This window comes from Vigna umbellata, chromosome 9, assembly GCF_029865625.1.
Source record: "Vigna umbellata cultivar VRB3 chromosome 9, Vumbellata_1.0, whole genome shotgun sequence".
In the NCBI taxonomy this organism is placed as follows: Eukaryota; Viridiplantae; Streptophyta; class Magnoliopsida; order Fabales; family Fabaceae; genus Vigna; species Vigna umbellata.
In genome coordinates this window covers 25056090-25066467 of record NC_142173.1, presented here as the reverse complement: position 1 = coordinate 25066467, position 10378 = coordinate 25056090, and the positions used below count along the sequence as shown (strand labels likewise).

Genomic DNA, 10378 nt, shown 5'->3' with positions numbered 1-10378 from the left:
TGTCTTTGCCTTTAGCTAATCTTTCACATGGCCAAGCCACAATTTTCATCATTGATTCCATGTTCGAACTTTACTTTAATGATTTTGAAACTGGATCACAGCTATATCATCCAGTAACAGTTGTGTCATTAAATTAATCGCAAGATTTTCTTAATTAATTTGCGTATCAAGCAGGATTTGATCTCCTTATAAACAGGAAAGGATTTTTGTGTTTGATGGCTATAATTTGATTTGGTGAGAAACTATTTTGAACTTGTAGATTGAAATAGTTGAATAAAGAAATAAGTAAATCATCCATTTCTAGTGGTCAACCGGGAGTTAAGGTTGAGGCTTGAAACAGAAACCTTCGTTTTTGTACAAACTATGAAGATATTGCTGAGATGCAGGGGTTGCATATATCTTCATTTTATAATTCTGGGGAGATTCAACAGATCGCGTAGAATCTACCTCAAACGTAAAATTTTGAAGATTCAATACACAGTCAATTGTTGCCTAAGCTTCTTCTCTTCAACTCTGATGCTTTTAGAGGTCTGCGGTTCTATCTATTTTTTTACTTTGATTTGCATCTTCACATGATCTTGCAACAACACTCTTTATAATTTTAATGCATTTATCATTGGTGAGAAGCAGGAACATAGTAGAGCAGTACATCGTATCAATTGAACTTAACATAACAACCAGATCTCAAGAAGAAGCTGGTATCGTTTCGTTGTTATAACCTTTTAATTCATGATTATGTTAAAAATCGAACTTTAAACTTAACTGAATCTTACAAACTTATAAGTAAGATAAGCTTTTGTGTCTATGTATATATTTTAAATTGATATTTATTTTTGGTGGACTTGAAACTTTGAACAAATTATACTTTAGTTTTTATGGGATTTAAAGAAACAATTACAGTTGATAATAGGAATGTTTTATAAAAAATATTTGTTTGTAAATATTTAGCTAAACCTTGATATAGGAATGTTTTATAGGTTCAATTAACAAACACAATTGAGAAAATAAACATAATCTTAATTTTAAAACCCATCAAATAGTTATTTACAAGTTCAGTTACGAAACAAAAATTATTTAAATTATGGTATTCTAATTTCGTTTATTGTATAGTGATTTAAAATTAAAATTAAGATGGACTCACTTTTTCCTTTCTTTTAAGTCAGGATGGACTTACTTAAACAATATAATTTAAGAAGAAGTAAACAAAAATGTGAAGCAATCCTCGCATAAGTCACGCACGCACCTTCTAAGAAAATAAAGTACAAATTCAAAAGTCTTCAGATTTAAACACTGAGTAACCAAATTTACATGGCCGCTGTGAAAGAGCTTGTAATTAACTTGTTGAAACTTATACGATATTAATGTTATGAGCATGTGAAATTTGTCCAAGAGAGTTTATAGAAATATCTTATTACTTGTTAAAAGTTAATTTAGATTATAGCCCTGATTTAGTTTATAGAAATACCACATTTTGTCATTTACATTCTTTACAATCGTCAATCCAAGGACGTTTCTACGTACGGTTCTAAAAAAGTTTTGGGAATTATTAATTTAATTTAAGGTTTAATTATTTATTATTTATTGATGTGATTTTAATGTAAAATCTAATAATTGGTATAAAAAACATGTTAGATTTGTAATTAAGTTTTGTTCCCAAATTACATGAATACTAGTATGAGTTTTCCTCCAATTTCTAGTTTTAGTGTAGTTGTTTTCTAATTTGGATCACACGCTTCTTTTCTTTACATGTGTGTGAGTTATATATATATATATATATATATATATATATATATATATATATATATATTAAAAGGTTATTGTTAACTTTTGATTTTTATTTATAATCTTAAATGTTTATGTATATCCATGCAAGTGTTCATTTGATTAAACGAAGATTAATATTTGGTTAAATTGCATACACATTTGTTATAATAAATGTGTGCTGAATCAATTTAACGATAGGTTTGTTTTTATACATATTATATCATTACACCAAGATATCCTTAATAATTAATATTCTTGTTAAAAAATTGATATTGATAGTGCGTAAGGTATCTTGAGATGTGTTACATTATTTGAACATATTTGTTATTATTTTTATGATATGAACTTATTTATATTATTTCTCTTATTTTAAATACACTTACAATTGCTTCAATGTGTGAATCTAAATTTAGTTATGGTTTTCAATGGAACAAATTTTATGTCTTGTTCACTTGAATGAATTTGAGAGAGAGTGATTGAATGAATTTAAGAGGATTTGAAGGTAAATTTTGTTGTTTATTTGAGTAGATTTGGAAGTAAGTGAGTGATTTTTGAAGTAAAGTCTGTAAGAATTAGTGTAGAATTTGATTTATGTGACATATTAAAAAAATTTACTTCTAAATCAACTCTCACTTACCTTCAAATTCACTCAAATAAACAACACAAAAATTATTTTCAAACCCTCTCAAATTCTTTCAATCACTCTCCCCCAAATCCATTAAAGTGAACAAAGCCTTAAGGACTTGAACATGGAGATAATTTTTGTTACATGGATCTCAACCTTGTACTAAAACTGAGAAACTCATTCTCTTACATACTTAAGCACCACTTTAAAAAGTAAATATTATGATAAGTGGGGTCGCTCAAATAACATGAATCTAATAATCATTAAGCGTAACATTCAATAGGTTTTTAAGAGTGTATATTTGAAAAAGTAACAAGTGTTGAATACTTCTTTGTTGAGATTGAAAAATAGATTGCAAAAGCGACAATGCAAAAATAAGCGTATTTCTTCGGAGTTTGATTTTCATAAAGTATCATGGCAAAGGAAATGTGAGATAATACATCTTGAAAATGTCAAATATTACCTCAAAATTGAAGGGGTTGAAACTTTATATGTTAGAAGACTTACTCATGCAATTAATTTGATATTTATTCTCTCATTGTTTGGATAGTTTAAAGTGTCTTATAATTGTTAGGAAGAAAAATGGTTTCTTAATGAGCTCATTTCATATTGTGTACAATAAGATAAGAGATTAAAACAATAAAATAGTGAAAATGTTCATTTAGCACGTACTTTTAAACATAAAGGCAAAAATGAATAAATTTGAGAATCCAAATAATGAAGTTCACATAGGTTCACTACAAAAGAAACAAATATAAAATAATAAATGTTTCTTTTGTAATATGGTTGGAGATATAAAGAAGAACGATACAAAACATCATGTTTGGTGTGCAAATAAGGTACATTTATTACTTTGGTATGTTCTAAGGTCAATTTAGCTTCAATACTAAAAAACATTTAGTGGTTAGATTCATGTACCACTACTAACACCAGTGTTTGAATGTAAGGTTACCTAAACTATCAGAAGTCAAATGATTTTGAAAAATGGATAGATGTTAGAGATGACAAATCGGTGGAGGTTGAAGCTATTAGACATTTTGAATTATTACTATGTATTGGTTTTTATCATTTAAGTGTAGTTTGATTTTGACTTCTTATTTGGACAAATTATGATACTTTTTTTCAATTGGAAATAATGAATTCATATTATCTTTAAATTTAAATATTATTGGAACTGATTCACTTTTAACTCATTATAAATTATGTATGTTTGATAAAGTGACTTTCTACCATGAATTCTTAAATACAAAATTACATATTACTAAACATAAAATCGACAGACTGTGATTTAGAAACATTATGGCACATGCATATAGGTTATATTTGTAAAAAAGGAATTGAACAACTTTTGTCAAATAAGATATTTAACTCTGATTTTATAGTTACATAAAATCATACTAGCAAAAAATCATTAAATATTTAATCCAACTTTTACACGATGACTTGTATTATTTTATATTAAATGTTTTGTAATAAATTATATCAAAATGGCTATTGAAGGAACTAATTGTATCAGCATTAATTTATAATATATATATATATATATATATATATATATATATATATATATATATTAATTGTTTAACTTTTCATATTTTATGTGTATATATGTTCACTGCTTAATGCATCAACTGAAATTGCAAATTTATTAACTATTTAATTAGTTTTAAATTTTCAATAATGATTTTACTTTTTTTAAGTTTACTTAATTCGATATTATATAAACCTTTTCATAGTAAGTTTTTATTCAAAAATATTTTAATTAAACTGTTATTTTCAAACTAGCGTTATGAATATATTTCGACAATAAGCAATTAACGCATTATAGTTATTTAGTACTCAAAATTTGATGAATGATCATTAAACAAACAATAGTTTATGCAAAAAAAAAACTAATAAATATGAGAAACGGATAGTCTCGAAGACATGTTTGGTAAATTCTTTGTTTTTGGAAGTAGAAAAAAAAACGTTTTAGTGTTATATTTTTCAAAAACATTTTAAATAAAAGTGAGATTTAACTTTCTCAACCTAAAATAAAAATTTTACAAAAAAATATATATTAAATTTATTAAATTATTGATATAACTATAAATAAAAGTTTAAATAAACACAATACATTATTTTAAATATCTAAAAAAATCATATAAATATTTCCGGAGTGCCATGTAGCGTTCTCATTGCTCTTTTCGTAACCTTCTAAAAAACTATTACGGAAAATAAAATGAAAGTTTATTGGAATAAATTTGAAGTCATTTCAGGAAAATTGTTTTGTTATTAAAACTATTAATTAAAAGCAATTAAAATTAATCAGAGTCAATTAAATTTTGAATGCATTTCAAATTTTTCATTACAGGATCAATATTTCTTGAAATGTTTCGAAAAGTTTAATTCGAAATTTTTTTTTATATATGCACATAAGATAATATTTTTGACATTATTAAATTTTTAAAAGATTAATTTCAGTATTTTACTATAACCTAAAGAAATTACGGGAGGTGTAAAAAGTAAAGAGGATTTTGGACTGATTGTTAGGGTAGTCCAATTGAGTCGAATAATCAAACATGCCAACGATAATATAGAAACGGGAAAGACAGGGGCAAAACAGTAAAACTTAGACAGATGGGAACACCGTTAGATCACGACCCCCCAACTCTGAGCCGTAGATATATATGGAAGGGGAAATGAGAAGAGCGGATTTCAAAAATTCAAATCTCAAACTCACCACCCTTCATCCCCGCTCTCACACCTTTCACACACACACACACAGAGAAAGACAGGAAGGAACTTTCAGAAGCGGATCTGTGACTGAAAATGTCTATGCGCCACGAGAAAGAAAAGGGCGTCAACGTCCAGGTCCTCCTCCGTTGCAGGTATGCCGTTTACGTTTCCATTTTCCTTGTTTCTTCGTTTTTTTTTTTTGCGTTCTGCAACTCTAACCCCGCAATTTGATTTATCGCAGGCCGTTCAGCGACGAAGAGTTACGGAGCAACGCACCGCAAGTTGTGACTTGCAATGATTACAGTCGAGAAGTCGCCGTCTCTCAGAGTATCGCCGGCAAGCACATCGATAGGGTTTTCACCTTCGATAAGGTATTGCTCACACTTTTCTGTTGTTTGATAATCTCACTTTGAAAAGTAAATAGTGAGAAGAGAAGTAGGTTTTAGGGGGATTGCAAATCTGAAATATGTTCACTTTTGCTTTGTGTAGGTTTTTGGTCCTTCTGCTAGGCAAAAGGATCTTTATGAACAAGCTGTTACTCCGATAGTTAATGAAGTTCTTGAGGGGTTTAATTGTACTATTTTTGCGTATGGTCAAACTGGTACAGGGAAAACCTACACTATGGAAGGGGAGTGCAAAAGGGCCAAGGTATGCTCTGATTTTATGAGGTGTGCTGATTTTATGTGACGCATGTTAACGAGCAATGTTAGTAATTTGATTTTACTATTCTAAAACAGAGTGGTCCCAATGGAGAGTTACCTCCGGAAGCTGGAGTCATTCCCAGGGCTGTCAAGCAGATTTTTGACACACTTGAGGGCCAGAATGCGGAGTATAGTGTGAAGGTCACCTTTTTGGAACTGTATAATGAAGAGATCACTGATTTGCTTGCCCCGGAGGAGATTTCTAAGGTTTCTTTGGAGGAGAAGCAGAAAAAACAGCTGCCTCTCATGGAGGATGGTAAAGGTGGAGTTCTTGTAAGGGGATTGGAGGAAGAGATTGTGACAAGTGCTAGTGAGATTTTTACGCTTCTGGAGAGAGGGTCTGCTAAACGACGGACTGCTGAAACTTTGTTGAACAAGCAGTCAAGGTGACTGTTATTTTCTATTTCCTTAATTGACAGGTGGTGGAATCATGTTTTCATATCTCTCACCAATACTTTCTTTGTCTACAGTCGGTCACATTCGTTGTTTTCAATTACAATCCATATCAAGGAAGCAACCCCGGAAGGAGAAGAACTAATTAAATGTGGTAAACTTAATTTGGTTGATCTGGCTGGGTCAGAGAATATATCTCGTTCTGGTGCCAGGGAGGTATTTATCATGAACATACCCTTTGTTCAGCGTACGCTCTGGCTTTCTCCTAATACATATTAATTTTGAACTATTAAGTTTATATTTGTGTTTGATAATTGTTAGGGCCGTGCAAGGGAAGCTGGGGAAATTAACAAAAGTTTGCTTACTTTAGGACGAGTAATCAATGCATTAGTGGAGCACCTTGGTCACATCCCTTACAGGTTTTTTTCTTTTTTTGTGCCTTTGACACTGCTTCATTCTATTGAGTCTCTAGCATTATCCTTTTCTGGGTGTGCTCACATGGAAATGTTGGCATATAGGGATAGTAAGTTAACTCGCTTACTGCGTGATTCACTCGGGGGAAGAACCAAGACATGCATCATTGCAACAGTGTCTCCTGCAGTTCATTGCTTAGAGGAAACTTTGAGCACGCTGGATTATGCACACAGGGCAAAACACATAAAAAATAAGCCTGAGGTTTGTTAGTGATTGGCATGGTGTTTAAAAATCTCCATGATACCATGCATCTTTAGTAGTGATAATGTCTTTGAAACATTTCACGTAAATATGTTACAAGCATAGTGCTTCTACAAAGATATTTAAAGTATTTGACTGCATTGTGTTTTAGATTTATTGTCTTAGTATACGATAAAACTGTCTTAAACAGAGTGACTGATTTGAATGTTCTTTTGTATTAGGATTAGGTAGGATATAAGACAAAATTATGAGCATGATTTGTTCATTTTGTTTAAGGACTGAACGAGTGCTGTTAGGGACATTTTCGTTTTAAGAATAGATTTGTGTTGATCTATTTAGCTCTAGTTTAGCTGTTTTTATTTGGACAAGGTATGCAGGATATGAGATGCTTTTCGTTTTGTTCCCTTAACCTAGTTTTTCTTTTCTGATATTTTAGGTTAACCAAAAAATGATGAAATCAACACTTATCAAAGACCTTTATGGTGAAATTGAACGTCTTAAAGCAGGTGAAATGTGTGGCTCATTAGTCCTTGCTGAAGTATCTCTTGGGTTCTTCAGGTTTCTTGGTATATTGTCTTATTTAAGATATTAATCATTTAATTGGTGACTTTCATCAGAGGTTTATGCTACGCGTGAGAAAAATGGTGTCTATATTCCAAAGGAAAGATTCTATCAGGAGGAGAGTGAAAAGAAGGTTATTTTTCTCTTCTTTCTATTAGTCTGTTATCTTTTATTAATATGAAAATTTCATTTAGAGCAGTACTATTGTTCCATGTAACTTTCAGTGCCCAGATCGTGAAGATAATTTTATTTTAGATCCCTGGACGTTTTTTCTTGCATGGATTTTAATATTGTTCATGGGTAGATATATATTGGTTTGATGTTCATTTTTATGATATAGTTGTTAAAATCACTTTTGAGGCCTTTCATTGGTGCATCCTTTTCTTTTGTTCAGGCTATGTCAGATCAAATTGAACAGATGGGGCTCACAATAGAAACGCAACAAAAGGTTTGTTTTATTAAACAACCTATTATGCTTAGAAGATAGGGCGTGCCTGCTTGTTCTTTCCTGTTATATCTGACTTGTTTTCTATGTTTCAACCAGCAACTTGAGGATTTGCAAAACAAATTAGTCGACCAAATTCAACAGTGTTCCGATTTGAGCAACAAACTCGATAGTACCGAGGTGAGTTAACAAAATTTGTGCTCATTATTTTTATGAGATATACATCCTTGCTTATAGGGAAATTGTGATAAACCACACAGAAAAACTTGAACAAGACTAGCAAATTGCTTGCCAACAGAGAGGAAGAATTAAAAAAATGTCAGTACACTTTGAAAGAGAAAGACTTCATCATTTCTGAGCAGAGAAAAGCAGGTATGCCAAACACATGATCATGTTCTATCCCTGTTTCTTGTTTAATAGTCCTCTTAGATTATGTTAATTATGTGTGACAGAAAATGCACTGCATCATCAAGCATGTGTTTTACGTGCTGATTTGGAGAAATCTCTTCAGGATAATGCTTCGTTATTTTTGAAAATTGGTATGACTTATTCTTTGCTCTGTTTTTGTTGACTAAGAATTGAAGTTGTATCTATTAACTTGTTTACCTGTTTGTTAATTTATAGGCAGAGAAGATAAGTTGAACTCAAATAACAGAACTGTAGTGAACAATTACCAGGCGGAGCTCGCTCAGCAAGTTGGTTCTCTGTGCAGCACTGTTGCAACGTCATTGTCTGAACAGAATGAACATCTGGAAGGTGTGAAGAAGCTCTGTCATTCGTTTTTGGACGTTCATGATAAGGTGGGTACATAAAGAATCCAATATTGTTGTTTGTCTTTCTTTCATGGTCTTATCCACTTCATTGAAATCCTTGCTTTCCCCGTATTTTTGTGTGTCTTGTTATATTTTATCTCTAAATCCTCTAATTCCTCTTTGTTTATTGTAGGCCGTTGTTGATTTTAAAAAGAAAGTGACATCTCTGAGGTCCTTGTATATATCTCATATCGAGGCAGTACAAAATGTCGTGCGCTTGCATAAAGCGAACTCTGATGCTGCCTTTGAGGAACTTACTTCTGTTATATCCTCCAATGGCGATTCAATAGAAAAAGTATGTTTTACTTGTTTCAACTTTTAGCTAGTGGTGTGCTCTTTTTTCTAAGCTTTTCATTGCTAGTACTAATATAAATCTATAATTCGTGATAAATTAGTTTCTTGCATCCGAGGCTACCGAAGCTGGTTCAATATTTGATGATCTTCAGGGTTCCCTTTCAACTCAGCAGGGTGAATTGGCAGTTTTTGCGAGCGAGTTACGAAATGTACGTGCTTCAAGTTTTCCTTCTGTTAGTTCTAAACTAAATCGTCACGTGTTATGCTTTTCTCTTTTCTGTCCTGTACAAAACTGTTATTATTTCTTTTTTCTGTTCAGACTGATGGTTTTTTATCTTCTTCTGACTGTTATATTATTGTGTATTGTAAATCAAAGAAATTCAATCTCAGCATTGAACAAATAAAGGATATCTCCGAGCGCTCTCAAGAATTTGTGGATAAGCTTTTTGAAGAATCAAAAAAGCTTGAAGACTACGCTTCACAGGCTGACCAAGTGCAAATGAAGAGCATTGATGAGTTTAAAAAAGCTTACGAGGTTCTAACTTTGCACCAACAAGTATTATTTGAAAGATGGTTCTGGTTGTTGACATCTGATGTGGAAAGCTTATTCTATTCTGTGCAGGAACAATCAAAATCAGATACAGAGAAACTTATTGCTAATATGACTACTTTAGTTTCTGATCACATTCGGCGACAAATGGATCTGGTCAGTTTTGGATTGTTCATTTTATTTTGAGTGGTGGTTGTGGGGGAAGGGTCGGAAAATTTTATGTTCCTGTCAGTTTAGTTTGTCGTTCATATAGAAATCAAATGATGTTCGGCTTGCAGGTAGACTCAAAGCTTGTTGATCTTAGGGAAAGCGGAATGAAGAACAAGTCCTTCTTGGATGGACATTTGTCTTCAATGGGAGATATTGTTACCAATGCTAAAAGGAAATGGCAGGCCTTTTGCGTGCAAGCAGAAAAGGATGCAAAAGACACTTCGGATTTTTCTGCTGCTAGGCATTGCCGTATGGAGGTGCTCATGCAGCAGAGGTAAGTGTTCTTTCCCCAAATTTTCTTTATCCGGATACTCTCACTCACAATCTAACACTCTTTTTTAAATCCCTAGTTTTAAGACTGCTAAGTCGGCTTTTGAGCATACAAAGAGGACACATGATGCTGTGAATGAGATGGGGACCAAACATATTTCGGCAACAGAATCAATTGTCAGGTGCGTGGCAAACTGATTGTAATGAGTCCTAAGCACTAGTACCTTTCTAGAATAACGTATCACTGTGTTTTATACGTCTTCGTGTCCCACCGTTCTTAACCGTATACAATTGAAAAAATAAAATTTCAAGTTGAGATACCGCTGCAACACAAATTTTTGTGCGACGTTTGTTTTCGTA

General features: G+C 32.0%; 1 protein-coding gene across 1 annotated transcript in view; it reads left to right on the top strand.

Annotated features, from left to right (window-relative positions):
* Positions 1–5101: 5101 nt before the first annotated feature.
* The window catches only part of LOC148193034 (kinesin-like protein KIN-5C), a 6620-nt gene continuing 1343 nt past the window's right edge, over positions 5102–10378 (top strand). Inside the window, exons 1-20 of the mRNA XM_088098742.1 lie at positions 5102–5259; positions 5349–5478; positions 5597–5755; positions 5845–6194; positions 6279–6417; positions 6523–6620; positions 6720–6876; positions 7313–7382; positions 7494–7570; positions 7832–7885; positions 7982–8062; positions 8143–8254; positions 8335–8421; positions 8507–8682; positions 8828–8989; positions 9090–9197; positions 9365–9523; positions 9611–9694; positions 9817–10022; positions 10099–10200. Coding sequence (XP_087954868.1) covers positions 5201–5259; positions 5349–5478; positions 5597–5755; positions 5845–6194; positions 6279–6417; positions 6523–6620; positions 6720–6876; positions 7313–7382; positions 7494–7570; positions 7832–7885; positions 7982–8062; positions 8143–8254; positions 8335–8421; positions 8507–8682; positions 8828–8989; positions 9090–9197; positions 9365–9523; positions 9611–9694; positions 9817–10022; positions 10099–10200 — 2570 coding nt within the window. The 5' untranslated portion in view covers positions 5102–5200. The remainder of the gene's footprint in view (positions 5260–5348; positions 5479–5596; positions 5756–5844; positions 6195–6278; positions 6418–6522; positions 6621–6719; positions 6877–7312; positions 7383–7493; positions 7571–7831; positions 7886–7981; positions 8063–8142; positions 8255–8334; positions 8422–8506; positions 8683–8827; positions 8990–9089; positions 9198–9364; positions 9524–9610; positions 9695–9816; positions 10023–10098; positions 10201–10378) is intronic.